Source organism: Cydia strobilella, chromosome 19 (assembly GCF_947568885.1).
Source record: "Cydia strobilella chromosome 19, ilCydStro3.1, whole genome shotgun sequence".
NCBI classification, from domain to species: Eukaryota; Metazoa; Arthropoda; class Insecta; order Lepidoptera; family Tortricidae; genus Cydia; species Cydia strobilella.
This window is the reverse complement of record NC_086059.1, coordinates 9,855,538-9,877,968: the sequence shown is the minus strand read 5'-3', so window position 1 is coordinate 9,877,968 and position 22,431 is coordinate 9,855,538. Positions and strand designations below refer to the sequence as shown.

At 40.0% G+C, this 22,431-nt stretch overlaps 5 protein-coding genes across 7 annotated transcripts in view; 3 read left to right on the top strand and 2 right to left on the bottom strand.

Moving 5' to 3' along the window:
* The first annotated feature begins 21 nt into the window (after window positions 1-21).
* LOC134750178 (zinc finger protein 593 homolog) lies at window positions 22-799 on the top strand. The gene is made up of 2 exons (XM_063685303.1): window positions 22-222; window positions 303-799. Exons 1-2 carry the CDS (start codon window positions 111-113, stop codon window positions 638-640), a joined length of 450 nt encoding a protein of 149 aa, XP_063541373.1. The 5' UTR covers window positions 22-110; the 3' UTR covers window positions 641-799.
* On the top strand, window positions 630-2,419 carry LOC134750176 (serine--tRNA synthetase-like protein Slimp). Its single transcript, XM_063685300.1, has one exon. The coding sequence runs from the start codon at window positions 630-632 to the stop codon at window positions 1,989-1,991; it is 1,362 nt and encodes a 453-aa protein (XP_063541370.1). The 3' UTR covers window positions 1,992-2,419.
* On the bottom strand, window positions 1,996-4,507 carry LOC134750177 (transport and Golgi organization protein 2). Its single transcript, XM_063685301.1, has 7 exons — window positions 4,331-4,507; window positions 3,536-3,679; window positions 3,250-3,363; window positions 2,836-2,956; window positions 2,510-2,728; window positions 2,300-2,395; window positions 1,996-2,203 (listed from the first exon to the last, which is right to left on the bottom strand). The coding sequence occupies exons 2-7, from the start codon at window positions 3,672-3,674 to the stop codon at window positions 2,080-2,082; spliced, it is 813 nt and encodes a 270-aa protein (XP_063541371.1). The 5' UTR covers window positions 3,675-3,679; window positions 4,331-4,507; the 3' UTR covers window positions 1,996-2,079.
* A 374-nt stretch (window positions 4,508-4,881) lies between these two features.
* On the top strand, window positions 4,882-15,001 carry LOC134750359 (zinc finger protein 91-like). Its single transcript, XM_063685519.1, has 17 exons — window positions 4,882-5,054; window positions 5,126-5,405; window positions 5,758-5,920; window positions 6,244-6,320; window positions 6,426-6,556; window positions 7,203-7,346; window positions 7,731-8,664; window positions 9,057-9,609; window positions 9,694-9,802; window positions 9,909-10,188; window positions 10,263-10,574; window positions 10,649-10,960; window positions 11,035-11,153; window positions 11,185-11,346; window positions 12,331-12,440; window positions 13,164-13,268; window positions 14,884-15,001. The coding sequence occupies exons 1-17, from the start codon at window positions 5,022-5,024 to the stop codon at window positions 14,894-14,896; spliced, it is 3,837 nt and encodes a 1,278-aa protein (XP_063541589.1). The 5' UTR covers window positions 4,882-5,021; the 3' UTR covers window positions 14,897-15,001.
* Window positions 15,002-15,296: 295 nt separating this feature from the next.
* The window catches only part of LOC134750115 (Fanconi anemia group J protein homolog), an 88,453-nt gene continuing 81,318 nt past the window's right edge, over window positions 15,297-22,431 (bottom strand). For 2 of the 3 annotated variants that reach the window (XM_063685214.1, XM_063685215.1), the window contains 6 exons: window positions 20,836-21,020; window positions 20,025-20,118; window positions 18,618-18,731; window positions 17,136-17,260; window positions 16,374-16,500; window positions 15,309-15,732 (listed from right to left, as the gene is read on the bottom strand). In XM_063685214.1, the coding sequence (XP_063541284.1) occupies window positions 15,634-15,732; window positions 16,374-16,500; window positions 17,136-17,260; window positions 18,618-18,731; window positions 20,025-20,118; window positions 20,836-21,020 (744 nt within the window). In that variant the 3' untranslated portion in view covers window positions 15,309-15,633. Of the gene's footprint in view, window positions 15,733-16,373; window positions 16,501-17,135; window positions 17,261-18,617; window positions 18,732-20,024; window positions 20,119-20,835; window positions 21,021-22,431 lie in introns of all 3 variants that reach the window. The other variant, XM_063685213.1, reaches the window with a different exon arrangement.

Sequence of the window (22,431 nt, the reverse complement as noted above, 5' to 3'; positions counted from 1 at the left end):
AACTGGGGATACGGGCTGGTAACACTGGACAGAACAGAAACATATTATGACAGCTACAAAGCTACATAGCGATTTAGTTTTGAATTGTTTTCCCCTTTCCCTGTTTTATCATGACATACAAGCGTAAAAAGTACCACCATGGTGATACTCATTTAAAAAAGCGCTGGAGAGTCAGAAATCGGAAGAAGGATCTCGATCAGATCGACGACGACATCAAAGAGGGTAAGGTTATAAGTCCTGTCACATGGTTTCAATTTTGTAGGTTATCTGTCTATATTATTTTTATTGCTCTGTGTTTTCAGAGAATGCTGATAAATTATTGAATCAGGACGTGGATTTGGATCTCCCTGGTGCAGCGCAACACTACTGCCTTCATTGTTCACGGTATTTTATCGATGATAAGGCGTTGGCTGAACATTTCAAGACGAAAGTTCACAAACGAAGGTTGAAGGCTTTAGAACTCCAGCCTTATACAATTGAAGACTCTGAGCGAGCGGCCGGTCACGGTAACTTCGTACAGCCAGTAAAAAGGAAAATTACATCACAGAACACTGATAAGGCGGTCGACGAAGATGGTGACGCAGTGTTAGACGACGTTAGTCCGAATAAAAAGAAAAAAGTTGACGAAAATGCTACGTAAGAATATTGAATTTATGTCTCGTAAAGTTTTTAGTTGTAAGAAGTTGTTAGTGAGGAAGTCTGCATTATTTACAAATGGCCCAAAAGCAAGCGAGACATTTGTCTTGGTGACTCCTTATGTTGATATACCAGAACTGATCAAACAAAAGTCTGTAATACAGAAACAATTGGAAAATAGACAGGCTAATATTGATTTCCAAAAGGTGGAGAATCTTTGGGCTGTATATGAAGAATTAAAGAAGCAGAGATCAGACTATGATAAAAAGAAAACTGAAATTTCCCAGCAATTGGGAAATTTAGTAAAGAGTGAGCCTGATAGTGATGTTACTAAAAAGTATAAAATTCAAAGTGATTTGGTCAAAGAAAACATTAAAAAGTTAAAGGTACCTCTATGGTCTGCTGAAGAAGCTGTAATGCTTGAAGTATTAAAACTACCAAACAGTTTACATGCAAAAACACCACTTAAGGAATATCAAGTCATATATAGTCACAGTACCACACCCATTAATAATAAAGACCATTTGACAATTGGCAGTGAAAAAAACCTTATAAATTTTAAGAAGAATGAAAATTACTACCTTACAGGGGATGCAGCAATCTTTGAACTTGGGGCAAAATTTTACTTTAACAATGTTCTAAGAAATAATAAATTCATTCAGTTTTCAAATCCCGATTTTGTGAAGAGTGTCATTGTGGAAGGTTGTGGAGAAGATCACACAGATCCAGATGCCACATTTATTCTGCACCATAATGAGGACACTAAAGTGAATCCTGACAGCAGGCTGCATTTGACTGGAGGGGCTTCACTCTGTTCTTTCTTTGCATATCATGCCAAAAATGTTGTGTTTGCAAAATCCCTGCCATTGAACTACTTTTCAATGGGGCGTCAGTACATACCATCACCAACTGAAGAAGACAGTTTATTTCATGTCAGCCAGGCCTCTGTTGTTCAAATCTTCAATGTTACAAAAGATTCTAAGGAATGTGATGATTCCCTTGACAGAATTATTGGAATTCTTAAAGATGCTTACACCAGACTAGGCTATCACTACAGAATAGGCTTTGTTCCAGCTCATGAACTAGCCTTGTCAGAATCACTAAGAGTGGTTGTGGAGATGTACTCCAGCTCTATGAGGAAATATGTGAATGTAGCAGAGATCTCTGTCAGTGGGGACTTTATAAGCAAGAGGCTCATGTTCACATATACTGAAAAGAAAGAGTCAAAGTTCCCTCACATTATTTATGGTACAATTCTGAATGTACCAAAATTATTAGCCTGTGTTCTTGAACAAGATTCAGAATTTTCAATTCCTGATATGTTTAGAATAGAGAACTGGTCAATGAAAAGTTGAAAAATAAAAAGGAACAAATAAGCAATTTATTTTACAAAATAACAATCCATATATTTGGTTTACTAAGTAGCTAGATTATAAATATTGGTTATAAATCAATCTGGAATTCTGTTCTCTTCCAATTTGGGTTTTGAAGATCAACCGGGTTCTGCATGCTTACCTCAATGATATCTAAATGCCCTGTCTTTGTTAGGAGCACTATTGTATGTGTCCTGTAAAAGTAAAAAAAAAAATAGTACATGATTATGTACAAAGTTTATTATCATCTTAACTTCTTAGTTTTTACTAGGATGTAAGGGGCTCTATACCTTGTTCCATATCGGAGCTCTGGTATAGTGACAAATATTGAACTGAATTGTTGATACATTGGAGTTCTATTTTGTAATTCTTGGTCAGGTAAATGTCTGAAAATAAAATTTCAAGTTATTTACCTACGTTTTTATATTCACCATATTGCCTTAATTAGCACTATGTAAAAAACTTAAAACAATTGCAAGCAACATACAAGTCTTACTCACTGTTCCTTTGATTTCAACAATGTAAGTAGCTCCTCTATTAACTGCTGCTTCTGCGCAACCTTATTGAGCCTGTTGCATATGTCATAAAGGGCACTCCTGCCAGCTACAGTTTTTGTTAGGGGCTTCTCCGGGAGACTGTTTGAGAAACCAAGGCATGAGTACTTCCAGTTCTGCAGTTGGTTTGTGGAGTTTGTATATGTGGTAACTTTGGTATTATTTCTGAAATATAAAGCATAGTTTAATCAGCTTGAAATGGACTGCACTAAGTTAAGATATCTAATTAATATTACATACAGAAAATGATGTTTTTCTATAAGTTAACATACCCAAACTCATAAGTTACTAAAACAAACTCATTAGTTTCTTTAACATAGTCCTCTTTTGTCTTAATGTATTCTTCAATAGATAAATCACATTGCACATAATCTGTAACCAATCTGCCTCTACCTGCAAACAATAAGTAGTATTTTATACTAATCATGATATAATAGAGAGCTTTTCAGTTTTGCCGAGTTGCCTAAGTGAGGTACGAGATTGAAAAGCTTGATTGATCAAATTCTTTTATAGTTGACTACAGCGTATCAAAATGAATATTATAGTTGAGTGGGCAGCCCATACATGAAAATAATTCAACCATTACAGTCAACCAGTAGAAAAAAGCTTTATTATCCTTTTTACAAAATGCCTTGAACTATAAATTCAAACATTGGATCATGTAGACTCAATATATGGATAATTACTTTTTGCATCTGCCCTCTTACTGTATGGCAGATTAAGAAGAACTCCAAGTTTCCTTCTTTGTGGAGATACGGCCAGCCAAGTGCCATCACCATCAGGGGCTCCCAAATCCCGACCTGCGGAGAGTACATGTCAGCCATGTTTTAATTAGGTATTTACTGACATATTTTACAAAAAAATCATAGTACTGAAATCATTGATTAAATACTATCACTTGATTTGATGTAAATTTATTCATAATAATGAGTTAATTCCAAGTTAAAAATAATTATTATTTAATTAGATTACCCGCTACAACATTGGAGTCATTCCACAAGGACATGTTAAGTGCTGACCGATCATAATACTCATCTCGGTTCTCTGCTACAATCAGCTGGTAGTCACTCTCTGCGACATCATCACCACAGTATGAAAACAGTATACACATTTTTGCTGAAAATTAAACAGAAACAATTTAAAATGGTTTATTTATTAATTTGCATAATACAAGTGGAACTTGGTCTCGACCTAAGCTGTCTGACGCATAGTCGCATACATTTATAATGACCAAGGGCAGCTTTATTGTGCACATGCCACCGAACATTTAAGACAAAGTTCGGTTTTACGAGCCATATAAATTAGATTTTAGATTTATTTATTTCATAATATTAAATTACATTATAAATTATTTTAACTTAATCTATACGAATTTATATACGATGATATACGTGCTCATTAGAGGAAATTGTAAAGGTCGCCGTTGTCGGACACGACATGGAGGACTATATTACAAGTAGACTGTTACCACAAGGAGTCAAGAAGGTAATACTGTAAACGTCGAGACAGCGGCTTGCATCGGCGTCCAAATATACAAGATAAATACTGCATCCTTGGTAGCATTGCAGCCTTATAAGAAATTTTAATTCAAACAAGAAAACAAACCAACGTGAGCCGGTTCTCAGTCAGTAACTTGTTTATTTATAATGAAATTACATTAGAGTTGACTTGATTTAGTGCCATTAAACACTTGTACAAACGAATCGTTGTTATCAGATAAGTAGTTATTGTGAGAACGGCATTAAATTTCAAAGATTAGGTATTTACCTTTGTCTAGGCTTATTGATATTGCTGATACACAATACAATAAGAATAACGTTTGATAAATGCTAAAAGTAAATTATTATAGTAACATAATATAATTTTGTCTTTATTCGGTTAACTTAGAAAACTACAAACAAATTCCTCAAATATAATATAATACAAATCAGGCAGACTGTGACTGTGGCTGATTGCTGATTGATAGCGACAGAGCCGTCAGAACCGACAGCCCGTCAGATGGTTGTTGTAAAAAAAGTTTTATAAAGTGGTTTACACATTAAGGTGACTTTACTTAAAGCGTAACACACTACCGCACCGCACCAAGGTCACGGTGCGCCGCATCCATACGTGTGAGCGAGAAAGAAATATGGGTGCGGTACGGTAGTGTGTTATGAATTTTAAGAACTCTCCACACTCATGCGCGAATCACGGTGCGAAGCCGCGAACGCGAGTGTGGCCCTACCTTACAGTCGTGCAAACCTCGTTTCACTGATATTGATGTCTTATCTGTCAGTCAGCACTCAGCAGACCATAGACATAGTATATAATACAAGTAGTTAACTAGTTAAGCAGACGGTCACCATATTTGATGAGAAATCATTGAGAAATAAATATTATGTGATTTTAATTTATTTCAGTTTGTCTATATAAAAAGAACATGCTACATTGAAACGAAGTGCGGCTGCTAACATTAACTATGGATTCGACGCTATCCTTCTTTAGTCTACCAGTAAGTAGTGTTAGTTTCGTTTTTATGCAATCAACTTTATATTAATCATTAATAACATTTATCTTGCTCAGTTTGTAGACTCCGAGAGTGCTGAATTGGCACTTAATATCAAGCACGTGAATCCAGACTGTGGTTATGATGAGCTTCACTCCAGCTTGCCCTCACACAGTGGCTTGCTAGGCCACGATGACGTGTTGGCCCAGTTCCTGTCGCCAGACGAGCCGCTGGAGGAGCCCGACCTCAACGGCCCCACCACCTTGCACTGCGAGATATGTCAGAAAAAGTTTGACAATGCTAAGAAGTACTATGGTCATCTTAGAATACATTCCAAGGGCAATGCTTGGGTTTGTGGTATGTTATTGCTATATAGGTATAATCGATATTGGATTCCAGTGGCGGATTTAACGTCTTTGCCGCCCTAGGCCCCAGGCCCTGTAGTAAGCACTAGCCGCCCCTTTCTCAGCACCCGTCATGTAGACTGCCGCCCCAAATATCTGGTTGCTCTAGGCAGCTACTCGGCCTTAGGGCAAATCCGCCACTGTAGGATTCATTTACCTGCTAATATCAAAGAGACATAGGTATACAACTAATTTTAGTTTTTTTTTTAATTATAGTCATAAATAATTCATTTTCAGGCAACTAATTTGTTAACAAATTACTTTAACAAGCCATAAACAGGGTATGTCTGTGACATGTATTTCAGACAAGTGCCCGGACCAGAAGTTTCCCACTAAGCAGCACCTCATGAAGCACAGCCTCAGTCACAAGCCCCTGGAGCGAGTGTGGCGGTGTCAGCACTGCAGCCTGTCCTTTGAGGCCCTCTGGAGGCTCCAACAGCATCTCTTCTCTACCCATTTGGAGAACAGGTAAAAACACCAAGAATGGAAATAGATTAGGCAACTTCTTAAAGAAGATTATCGTACACTACTTTTTACTGATATTATTATGTCAACTTTCTTAACAAACATACTATGGTTATTATATTAAGATTTCTAAATATGTGTAAAACATGAATAAATAGGGGAATTGAGTGTTGTGATGATATCATCATCATCATCATCATGTCAGCCGATAGACGTCCACTGCTGGACATAGGCCTCCCTTTTTGTGATGATATAGTATAGTATAGTGTAATATTATTCACTGGATAGGCTTTAACACTTTGTTGTTATTTGTATTTCTGTTTCAGGCCCCACAAATGTGATGAATGTGAAAAATGTTTCCATAAAAAATCTGATTTAAAGAGGCACAAAGACATGCACAGCAGTGAGTATATTGTTTAATTAGAATATAGTTTCTTTCTTATATATATTAACACCTATAACAAAATGTCCTTAAAAACAATATTAAATGTATTAACTATTTTTGCAGATGTAAAGAAATTCGCCTGTTCAGTATGTGAGATGGAGTTCAAAGACAAGTGCAATCTTAAGAGGCATATGTTGCGGCACACCAACGAGAAGCCCTACTGCTGTGCAGGCTGCGGCAATAGGTATAAACAGGTATGAAACCTGCTTTTACAGATTAGTGATTGAACACTAAGGATCATCATGGATATTTTTTTACAGTTGAATACTTTTATTACTATTTTGTTTTAAATTTTTGTTAATTTTATTACACAAAAGAAAACACATCATACAAAAGCCACAAAAGGTGAACTTTATGCTCTAAGGCATTCTCTTTTAGTCTTTACCTTAACTTATTTATGACCCGGCTAATAAGGTATTCGTTTCCCGTGCAGGCCCGTCTTTGAAACGGACTTCCCTACAGCATTAAAAATGCCCAAAATAAGTTTGCATTAAAAACATCTTAACGTGCTTTCTTTGCTAGCAGAATAAAAGATTAATAATGTATGTCTAAGCTCTAGTCTATATGTTTTGTCTTTATTTATGTATATATTATAAGTAATACAAGTAAGTATATTTATATGTATGTATGTATGTATGTTGTTGTTGTTAAAGCAGCACCACCCACAATCTTTGCTTTGCCTTAAGGTTGACTGGTAGAGAATGCCTTATGGCATTAAGTCCGCCTTTTGTACTTTAAGGTTTTCTTTTGTGCAATAAATGTTAAATAAATAAGGTTCGCAAATAGTGTTGCTAGAAAAAGTGGAATTAAACTGATGACTACTGATTTCACATTTTTCAGTTGGCATCCATGAAAAGGCACAGTGTGAAGTGCCCCAAAAATCAGAACAACATAAATGTGGATCCCAAAGTAAGGAAGAATCACTGCACAGTGTGCGGCATGATGTTTCAGTACAAGAGTGCTTTATTGGAACATTGCGTCAGGTAATATTATGGGTTAGGCCTTGTCCATTTGGCGGCGTACCTTGTGTTACACTCAGCGTCAAATACTTTGTAGCAACTACTTGACTACTTTGACTGCTACAGAGTATTTGACGCTGAGTGTACAACATCACCTAATTTAGTAAGAACTTATTTTGCGCGCTCCGAGTTACAAACACAGCCTTTGACACCCGCTTGACCAATGGCGAAGGCGTTTTGGCCAGTGTTGTTGCTTTGGCTCGTGTACACAATGGTCCTTGGCGTTTTAGTCGTCCATCATGGGCCATTGTGTAGACGAGCCATAATATTGTAAGTATTTTATAAATTGCGCCCACTGTATTTGTGATTTAATGTTATGAGAAGTTTTGATTATGTCCCAATAACCAAGATTGTAACTGAACTATATTCGTACAGGGTGCACACAAACCCTCCAAGCACCGCAAGCCCCCCCGACACCGAACCCGACAAGCCCCACGTGCAGCTCACCATAGACCACAACCGCCTCGACACCATCGTCGACGACATCCTCGCTGCCGAGGACGACTACCTCTCCCTCTCGCACAACAACATCCTCAACTACAACCAGAACGAGACACAAGATAATAATGATAACCTCATGCATGTGGAATTCTTAAAAGCAATGAATCAGTTACACAGTCTTGATGATGAACTGTTTTATAACGATTTAGATTTAGATAACTTCCAGGCTTCACATATATTTAACATGAATACTAATGATATGGACTACGGAGATAAAAATGGAGAAATTCTCTTCGATTTTGCTGATAATGGGAGAAGTATGGATCAAGATATTATGAATGTGCTCTCCGATGCTGCAGCCCCGGAGACAACTAAGACTGAACCCGAAAATCCCCCAGTCTCTGTGGACGAATGTGCGACGATTTTTGAAAGTGATGTAGATTTAGAAGCAAGTACAAATTTAGCGGCTAATTTGAATCAGTTGATTGGCGAGAATAATGTTCATTATGTTTCAACGGAGGATGATGATACATTTATAATTAGTTTGAACAGTGCTATAGATGCTGAACAGTTGACGGATATGTTAAATATAGGAATTGAATTAGTTGAAAATAATAATGAAGAGAAAACATCAGAAGTAGTACCGGAACCAGATAAGACTGATTATCAGATAGATGAGCCAATCGTAGTGAAAATTGAAGAACCTATACTCAGTAACGTCGCGCCTAATGATAACAAGAAAAATGTTGTAGTAACGCCAAAGATAAAGAAATGCACTTTATTTATTTGCCGGACATGTAATAAAGTATTTAAAAAGAAGGAAAATTACAAGTCACACAAAGGTAATATATCTGTCTAGATGTGTTTTCATTTGATTTATCATGCTTTATTCCCATTTATCCCCGCCAGGGGCAGATGGGAATAGGTGTTTTAATATAAATCATTCCCATCTGTCCTTGCCTCGTGATACATGTATGACGGTCACGTGGGCCGGGGACAAAAGAGAATACACCATTATCATCAAAACATTGGACCATCACCATTTATAAATCTCTCATTTTTAAATCCTGTCGAAACCATAAACCACCCTTGTATTTTTTATAATACGTTGCTAATTTAACTAACAATAGTCTAAAAAAGATAAATGAGGCGGATAAACCACAGCCAGTCACTTGGGACTGTTTACCTTTGGCACTCCCTATTGGTAGTTTATTACTATAGATTTTTGTTCCAGCAATACACAACCCATCCCTGCGCTCGCACCGCTGCCGCTCGTGCGGAGTCCGCTTCAGCTACCGCTCCACGCTCAACAAGCACCGCGCCATGCACGAGCGCAGGCCCGAGCGGCGCCTCGAGTGCGGACACGAGGGGTGCCACAAGGTGTACGACGCGGCGTGGAAGGTCGGTGTTTACTGTTTAATACTTATCGCTACACAACCCATCTCTGCGCTCGCACCGCTGCCGCTCGTGCGGAGTCCGCTTCAGCTACCGCTCCACGCTCAACAAGCACCGCGCCATGCACGAGCGCAGGCCCGAGCGGCGCCTCGAGTGCGGACACGAGGGGTGCCACAAGGTGTACGACGCGGCGTGGAAGGTCGGTGTTTACTGTTTAATACTTATCGCTACACAACCCATCTCTGCGCTCTCACCGCTGCCGCTCGTGCGGAGTCCGCTTCAGCTACCGCTCCACGCTCAACAAGCACCGCGCCATGCACGAGCGCAGGCCCGAGCGGCGCCTCGAGTGCGGACACGAGGGGTGCCACAAGGTGTACGACGCGGCGTGGAAGGTCGGTGTTTACTGTTTAATACTTATCGCTACACAACCCATCTCTGCGCTCGCACCGCTGCCGCTCGTGCGGAGTCCGCTTCAGCTACCGCTCCACGCTCAACAAGCACCGCGCCATGCACGAGCGCAGGCCCGAGCGGCGCCTCGAGTGCGGACACGAGGGGTGCCACAAGGTGTACGACGCGGCGTGGAAGGTCGGTGTTTACTGTTTAATACTTATCGCTACACAACCCATCTCTGCGCTCTCACCGCTGCCGCTCGTGCGGAGTCCGCTTCAGCTACCGCTCCACGCTCAACAAGCACCGCGCCATGCACGAGCGCAGGCCCGAGCGGCGCCTCGAGTGCGGACACGAGGGGTGCCACAAGGTGTACGACGCGGCGTGGAAGGTCGGTGTTTACTGTTTAATACTTATCGCTACACAACCCATCTCTGCGCTCGCACCGCTGCCGCTCGTGCGGAGTCCGCTTCAGCTACCGCTCCACGCTCAACAAGCACCGCGCCATGCACGAGCGCAGGCCCGAGCGGCGCCTCGAGTGCGGACACGAGGGGTGCCACAAGGTGTACGACGCGGCGTGGAAGGTCGGTGTTTACTGTTTAATACTTATCGCTACACAACCCATCTCTGCGCTCTCACCGCTGCCGCTCGTGCGGAGTCCGCTTCAGCTACCGCTCCACGCTCAACAAGCACCGCGCCATGCACGAGCGCAGGCCCGAGCGGCGCCTCGAGTGCGGACACGAGGGGTGCCACAAGGTGTACGACGCGGCGTGGAAGGTCGGTGTTTACTGTTTAATACTTATCGCTACACAACCCATCTCTGCGCTCGCACCGCTGCCGCTCGTGCGGAGTCCGCTTCAGCTACCGCTCCACGCTCAACAAGCACCGCGCCATGCACGAGCGCAGGCCCGAGCGGCGCCTCGAGTGCGGACACGAGGGGTGCCACAAGGTGTACGACGCGGCGTGGAAGGTCGGTGTTTACTGTTTAATACTTATCGCTACACAACCCATCTCTGCGCTCTCACCGCTGCCGCTCGTGCGGAGTCCGCTTCAGCTACCGCTCCACGCTCAACAAGCACCGCGCCATGCACGAGCGCAGGCCCGAGCGGCGCCTCGAGTGCGGACACGAGGGGTGCCACAAGGTGTACGACGCGGCGTGGAAGGTCGGTGTTTACTGTTTAATACTTATCGCTACACAACCCATCTCTGCGCTCTCATCGCTGCCGCTCGTGCGGAGTCCGCTTCAGCTACCGCTCCACGCTCAACAAGCACCGCGCCATGCACGAGCGCAGGCCCGAGCGGCGCCTCGAGTGCGGACACGAGGGGTGCCACAAGGTGTACGACGCGGCGTGGAAGGTCGGTGTTTACTGTTTAATACTTATCGCTACACAACCCATCTCTGCGCTCTCACCGCTGCCGCTCGTGCGGAGTCCGCTTCAGCTACCGCTCCACGCTCAACAAGCACCGCGCCATGCACGAGCGCAGGCCCGAGCGGCGCCTCGAGTGCGGACACGAGGGGTGCCACAAGGTGTACGACGCGGCGTGGAAGGTCGGTGTTTACTGTTTAATACTTATCGCTACACAACCCATCTCTGCGCTCGCACCGCTGCCGCTCGTGCGGAGTCCGCTTCAGCTACCGCTCCACGCTCAACAAGCACCGCGCCATGCACGAGCGCAGGCCCGAGCGGCGCCTCGAGTGCGGACACGAGGGGTGCCACAAGGTGTACGACGCGGCGTGGAAGGTCGGTGTTTACTGTTTAATACTTATCGCTACACAACCCATCTCTGCGCTCTCACCGCTGCCGTTCGTGCGGAGTCCGCTTCAGCTACCGCTCTTTTTTTTTAGTTGGAAGAGTCTCTCGCGCAAACTATTCAGTTTAGAAAAAAATGATATTAGAAACCTCAATATCATTTTTGAAGACCTATCCATAGATACCCTACACGTATGGGTTTGATGAAAAAATTGTTTTGAGTTTCATTTCTAAGTATGGGGAACCCCCAACCCCAACAGTATAGTTCTTATAGTTTCGGAAAAAAGTGGCTGTGACATACGGACGGACAGACAGACATGACGAATCCATTTGGGTTCCGTTTTTTGCCATTTGGCTACGGAACCCTAAAAACGGGGCCCTATTACCAACACTCCCCTGTCTGTCTGTCACAACTCACGAGGCTGTATCTCATCAACCGTGATAGCTAGACAGAAAAAAATTCACAGATGATAATCATAATCTTTATTGTTTGTGAAAAAGTGTTACATTGACAGTAATTACTATTGTAACAATTTTACATGATGGTGGTGATGATGTATTTCTGTTGCCGCTATAACAACAAATACTAAAAAGTACGGAACCCTCGGTAGACGAGTCCGACTCGCACTTTTCCGATTTTTGCCCTTCACAATCAGTGTGGCGATTGGACAATTTAGCCTATTTCTTTTTTATCCTGAAATATTACAAAGTAAATAGGCATTAACACATTAAATAAAAACAATTTTGTAGCGCACGGAGGTGTCGATTTGGTTGAATGTCATTCCCGCTTTTTATCCCTATTCAACCCGGTTGACAGTATTTATCAAAAAAAGGAAACAATGATACTAGTTGATTTACTTTATCGTTTCAATAATCATAATGTAATTTTCGTGCTCATAGTTTTAGCGATTGGTGGCAACTGTGGCAAGACTATTTTTTTTATCAAACCTATAATAATATGTTAATTTTCTGCAGTTAAAAAATCACGTAGAGCGCGACCACGAAAAACTGACGCCGTACAAATGCGACAGACAGGGTTGTGGGAAGAGGTTCTACAAGAAGTGCGACTTGCAGAAACATGACAGGTAATGCCTACTTACTTTCAGGAAAAATGTTTATGATTTTACATTGTTATAAACGTATATTACATTTACAAAAAAAGACTTACCTAAAGGGAGTAAAGGGCTTGTTTACACATTGATGAGTGTTTAGTTAGAGTTCATACATTTGCAACCAAACGCAAGTAACAGATGTATCAACTTGTACTGAACACTAATCAATGTTTAAACAGGCCCAAATGTTGCGTAAAACAGACATTATACACCAAAGAGGATATAATAGGATAGAGGAGTACTGTGATAGTAAATTTTGTAGCCACAGTAAAGTCACGGCCATCTACCGACACACGATTAAAACTAAAAATATCAACAAAAAAAATATATATACAGTATGTCTCCGACCATGGGGCTTTAAATTCAGGGCTCGATTCTACTCGCTAAACTGAGCTAATTTTATTATGGGACCATCCCAAATATCGCGAAAATATTTTTGGCTTTTCCATAGAAAACGTCGACATCTGATAAGCCAAAATGTATGAAAAAGTCAAGTTTTTTTTCGCGATTTCGGGGTTGGTCTCATAATAAAAGTAGCTCAGTTTGGCGAGTAGAATCAAGCCCTGAATTTAAAGCTCATGGTCAGAAACACCATGTATATATATAATTTCTGTACGTATTTAAGATTGTACTACGCCAACGGCAAAAATATGTTGATAGCCTGATAATAAAGATATCACAACGAAATGTTCGCAGGTTCCACTCCGGCGAGCGGCCGTACTCTTGTGACATCTGCCAGCGCGCCTTCCAGCAGATCTCGCATCTGAAGCGCCATATACGGACCGTCGACTGCACTCAACAGTGAGTGACCTAGTTTTTAGTTCACTCTTTAACCTTTTTGGACGCCAATGACGAATATATCGGCACCGCAGCTCCAACGCCAAAGACCGATTAATCCGTCACAGACCACAGAGCAACATAGACCTACGTGCATGTGCATAAATTTCAATTTCAGTTTTGACACTTCGGTGACGTGGCGTCCGAGTGACAGCTTTTGTGTTTGACACGGCGTCGAAAAGATTAAAATTATGGGGAGTAAAATCAAACGTTACGTTACGTTATGTTTCGTGCGCAACTTATCAAACATTTTATTTTTCACCTCAGCTGCTCGAACAAGCCTACTTTCGTCACTCCCTGGAGTGAGGAAAGTGCGACTTTCCTCACTCCAGGGAGTGAAACAATGTAGCTTTTTAATTTAGTGAAGGCCATGTACTTCATACTTTTATTACATTTTTTTTTATGGTATGGTACGGTACGGTACGGTACGGTCCGGTCCGGTCCGGTCCGGTCTTGTATCGTATCGTACATATTATAATACTTTTTTTTCTGTTTATTCTGTGTAATTCGAAATACATTTTAACCTTTTATATGTTCTCACTACTGAGGTGAAAAATTATGTGTGCAACACGAGAGCAAAGTTATTTTACATCTCGTGTTTTTGAGTCCCGAGAAAGCGAAAGATTCTATAATTGAATCACGAGCGAAGCGAGAGCGAGGTAGAATCTTGATATATAGAATCTTGGTATCTTATCGTATCGTACATATTATAATACTTTTTTTTTCCTGTTTATTCTGTGTAATTCGAAATACATTTTAACCTTTAATATGTTCTCACTACTGAGGTGAAAAATTATGTGTGCAACACGAGAGCAAAGTTATTTTACATCTCGTGTTTTTGAGTCCCTCGCTACGCTCAAGATTCTACCTTAGAATCACTCGCTTCGCTCGTGATTCAATTATAGGATCTTTCGCTTTCTCGGGACTCAAAATAAACACTCGCAAGAAAAAACAACTTTCCTCTCTTGTTGCACAAATAACTATATTCAATGTGTTTCAAATTCAATTACAGTTAATTGCGAAATACACAGTGTCAATTAATGCAGAAGAAAAAAAAAGATTTATGATTTTAAAACAGTTATGAGTTATTATTACTATAGAGACAACATACCAAACAATAAAATGTTCGCAATCACAACCTGTACCACACGACCATAAAGAAGCGCCGTAAAATTCATGGCGCTTACGTGTTTAGGTCGCGAGATTCACGCTCCGCTTCTATGGTTTGATGCCAAAACGGCAGCAACTCATGGCACAAAATACTGGTTCTCTGAGCCGTTTCTATACATTAGTAACAATAGTACAATGTTCTAAAAGCATTCTTTATTTCTCCCAATAATTTCATTTTAAATAATTTCACTCTGATGCAATTTTGTTCAATATATGAGAGCTCATTTTTTAGGGTTCCGTACCAAAAAGGTACAAAAGGAACCCTTATGGTGCCACTGTCCGTCTGTCTGTCTGTCACTTTGCTAAATATCTCGAGACAAACAGCGCTAATAACCTTTTTAATTTAGCAATTATTGAACTTTAAAGTGAAAAGCTTCAACGTGTTTCAAGTGGTGTTTATTTGTTTCAGCGCACAGCGATGAAGGTTCCGGAGCTCCGCTAGTTTAATTATGAATCAAGACTAATGCTGTGATAATGCACTTTGTTAATATGATAGTAATTATGATTATTAAATATATTTGAACATATTTGTATTTTTTCATTCTTTAAAATGGATTGTTTTTTGCACAGTACAGTCAAGGGCATAAATATATATATATTCCCAGTTTCAAAAATATGTGTACGCTCTTACACCTTAGACAATAAAGTCGTGTTCACATATTTTTGAGCCATTTGTCTGGATCGATGTTTTTGCCTTCGACTGTACCTATACAATATTCATTCAAATTTTAAAAACGACATCATTATATTACCTATATTATCTACAACGAAAAACAATGGATATAAAACATGTTTTATTGTAAAAATAATTCGTTTACAACTTAAAACTTCATTAAATGATTACGATTAACTTACAACAGTATCTTATTTACATGTTATAATATGAGTGACAATTATTTTTATGCTATTACATAGCACACACAAAACAAACTATAAAAAAAAAACTACCCTAGAGGCGTAAGTATCGTCGTAGTGTTTAAAAATATCACAGACTGTGAAAGTCTTATAATAACGTCAAATTTCTATTAAATGATGATGATTTTATCATAACACTTGCACAGTCTGCAAAACAAACACGGTGCAAAGTTAACTGAGCCTGACTCTAACTCCCTTTCGTTGGGAGATGTCACATTTATTTTACTTCATTACTATTAACGTTTCAGTCTTCTTCATCCCGTTGCGTCATGCTTTGCATGAAATCCTCCAGGCTGTTGTCGCTGTTGACCAGGCTCTCGTATGTGTGGTGGTTGTTGCCCAGCTGTAAATAACAACATATTTATTTTATTGCAGTATTTTTTTTATACCTGCGTTTGACGCTGACATTAAATAGACTAGACCAACGCTATTGAAGTTTTAAATTAGAAATATTTGTATTTAAATTAAAACACAACATTTCTTTTTTCTGTAATGAGAAGGTACAATCGGGGGTACAATTTCACTTCAGATTTTTTTTCCTCAATCTCGATCCTTACGAGCGAGCTAAACTCCGCCTCCCATAGATATAACCAATTACGATGCATTTAGGATTCTTTATGTTAATAATGAAAAGGGTAAAAACAGGCAATGCGACAAACAATAGGTAATAAGGACAGTTTCTTAGTTGTCGTTTAGGCTAAGCTTCGCCAAGATAACCAATAAGGATGCATTTTGGATTCCTTATCTTAGTTTGCAAATGCCGAGCATCACAAAGACAATGAACGGCGATAAACTTTACCTTGCAAACTTTTTTTTTTCAACACCCACATTTTTAAGTGCCATGCTATTGGTCATCATTTTTATGATATCGCCTGACCGTCTGCAAGACGTTTAAACGATTTTTGCCCCTAAGGTGGTTCACCGAGAATGTCCCCGATTGTACTTCCCCAGTTGGGTAAATAAATGCATAAAGTATGTACTCACAAAGCCCTTGACCCACTTGGAGAGGTGGTCGGTGTAGTAGGGCGCCTGGAAGCGCGCGTCCACCAGCAGCACCGCGCCCCAGTCCCCGCGGTGCCGCACGCAGCGCCCCACCGCCTGGTTCAGCGCCCTGAACAGATTACACATCATCATTTAGCGCCACGCGCACCATTCCACTAACCCGGGATTGACCGGTTAAACTTGGAGTTACCATGGTTACCAGTAGGTACAATTTGACACTGGGTTAAAGGTTTATCCGCGTAACCCCGGGTTAGTAGGATGGTGCAAGTGGACCTAAGAGATACTTTAACGGATTTCCCTATTTGAGCGAGCATTATTATGCAATAGAATAAAATTAAGTCTTTATTATTAGGCAGCTAAAACCCATAGATTTGTCGCCTAAATAGTGTTGTTTTTAGTTTATAAAATGTATATATTTATATATTGTATGTTAGTTTGTAAGGTATTTGTGATATGTGCCTTGTTGCCTGATTTAAATTTTAAATAAATAACACTACAACAATAAACTAAAAATAATTCTTATTATCCATGCGATGCGATGCAAATCAGCGGTCAGGAAACTTGACACCTTTTAGAAATTGAAATTGAAACAGATTTTTTATTTGCCATAAGGACGCTCCGACAGGTTATTCGTATAAAGATCCAATCAAATTTCGTCTTTATGGTAAGCGAAAAAGTGATACCTTTTGAATGAGAACGTCACATTTCATAATTAAAGTAATGTACAAATCGACAAAATGTTACCTGTACGCTTGTACCCGGAGCCACTCCCGGCTGGAGAGCAGGTTCCTTTTCGCGGCGTATTTGTCGTTGTATTTCATCTTCTCCTTTACTGCCATGTCGAATGTGTTGGGATACGGCACACCGATCTGAAATAATAGAATAGAGAGTGTTTGTTCGCGGCAAAATAAAGAAAACAACACGTAACATAACAGCCACACACACACATAACATATAAGCCATGAAATGGTCCCGACTCAGCATGTTGCTAGCCTGGCTGGGTTTCTTCTTCTAAGGGTCGGTTGCACCAAACTGCTTGTCATCGTTAAAGAGTTCGCAAAATTTTATTGTATGGAAAGTTTCATAGTAAACCGCCGCGGCGCGCCGGGTGACGTTGATCAGTCCAACTGGTGCAACTGGCACCAAGGCGGTCCCTCATTGCTGAGGATCGTGACTCCGCATACTAATTTTCCTTATGGTAGCTCTCCACTTCTCCGTCGGTTGCTTTGTGAAAAGCGTTGCTTAGTGTAATGTCTATCTGGGCGGATATTTGGTCACACCACCTCGTTGGACTTGGTCCTCTGGGCCGTCTGCCTTTCCCATCACCACCAGTCTCTCCAAGTTGGCAGGGTTTCTGAGAGCTATGTGACCGAAGTATCTCAGTACTCGGTGAAGACAGACGGTGGATAGTCTAGGTCCCTTTTCCAATTTGTGCTGCGCTAATATGGATACAGGGTATACGGAGCGCGCCGCCACACCCACATCTCAAAGGCATCGACTTTTTTTCCGATGATCCGCTTTCAGTGTCCAGGTTTCCGCTCCGTAGAGGAATATGGGAAAGACCAGGGTCCTAACTATTCTGATTTTGGTTTTGTTGAGAATATTCCTGTTTCCATATCCTTTGCAGCTGAGACATTGCCGATTTTGCCATCTGCGTGAAATAAGTTCCAGCAGTTAGAGTCAGTATAGCGGCTGGATAAAATGTAATGGCAATAATTTTGAAAATATGTTTAATTGCTAACACCAATTAACAGGCATTAATTTTCTCATTTACATTCCTCTTTTCACCCTCTTTAGGGATGACTTCCGACATAAAAACTATCCTATGTCCTTCCCCGGGACTTAAACTCTACTTAATCTCTATGCCAAATTTAAACTAAATCCGTTCAGCGGTTTAAGCGTGAAGAGGTATCAGACAGACAGATACACTTTCGCATTTATAGTATGGATATGGATTGATCCTTATGTTTTTATTACTGACTTAATTTTGAACTTATTTCTGCTACCTGGTTAGTTTTAGTTCTAGTTTTAGTGTATCAGCGTCACGTAGTGTGTCCTAGGATTCACTTCGAGACATCAAGCTGCGTGAAGACATTTTAGCACAATTCTGTTCGTCTAAATGAATCAATGTTTTATGTTATTTTTGTGCTTATAAATATTCCTTATTCTTATTATCTCGGCACTCGCCGGGTACTTGTAGTGGCCCTGCAGCACCGGGATACTGACCGTGATGACGGCTCGAGCCTGGTGGTCCTTGAAGTCCATGCCCTCGGACACCTTGCCGCGGTACACGGCAAACAGTAACGCCCCCTTGGCACTCGCCGAGTACTGGTAGTAGTCCTGCAACAACAGCGAATAATTGACCAACCGTTAGCGAAGGAGTTGGAAACCATCGCGAGCACGACTTCAGGTGCCTAGCCAAGGTGACAATCGCTTGCGCTACGACAACGAAACGCATTGTGTCTTTCTATCACCCTCCCATATTAGGACGACAGTGACAGTTCATTTTCGGTAGCTACGAAGCGTAAAAGATAGGCATGTTGGCTACGCACCCTGAGGGCCTAGCGGGACGCGAACACCGAAGATCGCAAATTCTCTGTCACTCTAATTATGCCTTAATTGGAGTACCTAAAAGAGAAAGATACCCGCAATTTCCGAACTCCGGTGTTCGTGGTAGGCCCTCTGGCCGAATGGCATGATATTTCAGCGGTTTCGTGGAAATCTGCCGAATCACCAGAACAGATGACGCCGGAAAACTGCGTCGCCGAAATGTTTTATTTTATTTTATTAATTCAAATTAGTTAACAGCATAACAGTACAAGTACTAAAAACGACAGCGAACTACACAAGAAATTAGAAAAAAAAAACAATAAACAATAATGATTTTTAGATTTTAATATTTTTAATTATATGTACAGTCGCCATCAGATATATCGGAGCGGCCAAGGTGTTCACAATATCTGAACACGCACTAACGCTTTGACAAAAGAGGCGTGTTCAGATATTTGTGAGCGCCTCGGTCGCTCCGATATATCTGATGGCGACTGTACATATGTTAGTTTGTAAGGTATAAATCTGTAAGCCTTAGTTGCCTGAAAATAAATGATGTTTGATTGGATTTGAATAAACTGTCTATGAAAATCCTAATTCGAATGTCTAGTTTTCCTTCTGAATTGGAGGATTAGGGACTCCAGTTATTCACCTCTCAACAGGTCACGCGATTTCATAAAAATATTACTAAATACTTAGTATAAAACGAAGTCGCTTCTTGCTGTCTGGACGGATGTCTGTCCCTATGTATGCTTAGATCTTAAAAACTACGCAACGGATTTTGATGTGGTTTTTTTTAATAGATAGAGTGATTCAAGAGGAAGGTATAGAGGTAGCTATAATACATCAGGATTGCACCCGTGCGAAGCCGGGGCGGGTCGCTAGTATGAATAATAAAACAAAAAGGTCAAAGGGAGTTTTTAAAGGGACATTCTAAAAAAAATAGGTCAACACTGACAAGACTGATTAAAAAGCCTCCCGTAATAGGTCAGTGCGTATTAATCACAAATGTTGCCAGTCTACATCTATTATTACAGCAATTTTGACCCATATATTATTAAGCATAAGAAACTTTTAACACACCTCCATGATATCATTGTGATCTCTAACGTTCCTGGACTCCACAAAGACCTGTTTTGTGCGGCTTAGCTGCGTCCACAGCCCTGTTTCTCGCCATCTGCAAATAAGTTTCAAGTGTCAACCCTGTTTGATGCATAAGACTAAAGGGAGTTTTTATTTGGATCGATAAAGGTGGTGTTTAAATGTATTCAAACCCATAGCGCATCAACAAATAACGCCTCATAGACTAAAAAAATAAAACGTTTATTCAAAAATCTTACTTACAACTAAATACATTACATTTTCTTCTGCCAAACCACACAGTGGTTTGTTGGCAGACGAGGCTCCTTTGTGTTTGTGTTAGCGGTTGATATGTAACTTAACTTGATCTTAAACCTAAACTTACCTACTTAACCCTTTACTGCATGCGCAGCCTTATATGGCTGTACTAGCGATTACAAGTTCGCTTTTAGAATTTAAACTGTCGCAAGGCCTATGCCAAGTTTATTGATAAGCGCGTACGAGGGTAAAAAACACAGCAATCCGCTAGGAGTTACTTTGTGACACCCATAATCCATAGTATAGCTTTTTCTAGCCTAGTCCATCTTGGTTGATTATAATCTTTACTACTAGTATTGCTAGTACTACTTTTTAGTATAAAAGAAGTATTTATAGATTTAAAAACACCAACATATTGGTTTATTATATACCCTTGCGTTTTTGGAAGAGCGGGGTTTTCTGTCACAAGCTTATCTAATGCTTAAAAGAAGATCCCATCCCATGCTGCAAACAAATTGTAAAGAACCAATAAATATTTTTTATTTTCAAGACTCACCGTTTTACCAGCTTGTTTATAAGTGCGTAGGACGGAAGGAAACATAGTACGCCGCTAGGTGTGACCTGTGTTACCCAATGGATGGCCTCACCGAGGCCGTCTTGTATATCTGGTTGGTCCGTGCCGCGACTGTTACACTCTAGGCGGCGGCCATTAGGGCAGGTTGATAGTGAGCCTATCCACACCTGAAAGTAATTCAAATATTATTAGTGAACATGTGCGTCCAAGTTCTGTTTGAGACTGTCTTTGCTAAGTTCGCATCAACTTGAAAGCGGACTTCCGGTTCGAACGCCATCTTGATAGTAGCCTCGTGATTAATTCCTTTGTTTTTTGCTCATTAATATTGTTTAAAGTGTAATATCGATAGCTTTATTATACAATAATCTAATGTGGTAGTGTGCAGTGAATGGAGAATTAATCTCAAAGCGTGTTTAACCACCATTTTGGAGTCAACGGCCCACGGTGGGCTGGATGGCTCGAAAAGAGGACATTCGCACTTTTTTCAGAAAATCATTTTTTGAAAAATGCTATCCAATAGAGAATTATATGAGGAACAATAAATGTGGTATACATTTTTGCGAAATAAGGCATATTGGCAGCAGAAAAAAATAAAGTCTGTTTTTTTGTATGGGACCCAAAAATAGGTATCTTGTTTCTCAGAAACTATTAGAGGTCCCGTCTTCTACCTTTCAAGACTTTGTTTTTCTACTTTTATAGAGTAAGAAACGATAAGCAGATTTTCTATTCAGGTGCTGTTTTTTTTTTAGTCCAGTAAAAGTTAACACATTTTCGATTTTTTCGTTTATGTCTTTTTTGGGTTTTTACATTATATTTCGATAGTTAAAAGTAAAAATGATAATAACACATAGTATATGTAACGTTTATTAAGTTATAAAAAAATCCTAAGTACATTTTTTACATTTTTCATACAACTAAAAAGAAATAATCTAATGTTTTACAATAGACACATGTCATTTAAAATAAACAATAAACAACAAAAAGTAATATGGTTATGGTATAATAATTACGATACATAAATAACATTTCTTAAAAAAATACATGTACCTAAATACAAAAATTACTACACTTAGTGAAAAAGTTATTCATTGGTATTTTATTTAGGTAAGAAACTACTACCTAATAGTGTAAATCACTAATTAATAAGAGCATCGCTACATGGTGATAATCTCATCAATTAGCGATGAGCATCGAGGGACATTAGCAATGACATCATTAGTTAACTGAACTCTTCTAAATTAAGTATTATGCATATTGTTTATCAGTTAAACAATTGTAGTAAATTAACACGCATTTACAATACAATAATCTTTAACTAAAGACATTATAAGATATACGTTTATGCAATAATTAAGTGGTGGCCTATTAGTTAAATCGTTATTTTAAATGAGTCTTATTTGACCATATTGTAAAATATAATTAACATTTTATGATTCATTTTGTTTTTGCGAATAATAATTGTTTCAAGATAAAAGAATACTCACTATTTCGTCTTCCATAAAATGATTGAGTTGTAAATAACTAACAACAAATTTGAACCAAAATCAACTGTTTCCCAAAAAAAAAAGTAAAAATCGT

Coding starts and splice junctions, on each gene's coding strand:
- LOC134750359 (XM_063685519.1), top strand. CDS start 5,022: ATGGATTCGACGCTATCCTTCTTTAGTCTACCA. Junction 7,347..7,730: donor TATTGGAACATTGCGTCAGG/TAATATTATGGG, acceptor CCAATAACCAAG/ATTGTAACTGAACTATATTC. Junction 10,575..10,648: donor TGTACGACGCGGCGTGGAAG/GTCGGTGTTTAC, acceptor GCTCGTGCGGAG/TCCGCTTCAGCTACCGCTCC.
- LOC134750177 (XM_063685301.1), bottom strand. CDS start 3,674: ATGTGTATACTGTTTTCATACTGTGGTGATGATGTCGCAGAGAGTGAC. Junction 2,957..3,249: donor TAAGAGGGCAGATGCAAAAA/GTAATTATCCAT, acceptor TATTGTTTGCAG/GTAGAGGCAGATTGGTTACA. Junction 2,204..2,299: donor GAGCTCCGATATGGAACAAG/GTATAGAGCCCC, acceptor TTACTTTTACAG/GACACATACAATAGTGCTCC.
- LOC134750178 (XM_063685303.1), top strand. CDS start 111: ATGACATACAAGCGTAAAAAGTACCACCATGGTGATACTCATTTAAAA. Junction 223..302: donor CGACGACGACATCAAAGAGG/GTAAGGTTATAA, acceptor CTGTGTTTTCAG/AGAATGCTGATAAATTATTG.
- LOC134750176 (XM_063685300.1), top strand. CDS start 630: ATGCTACGTAAGAATATTGAATTTATGTCTCGTAAAGTTTTTAGTTGT.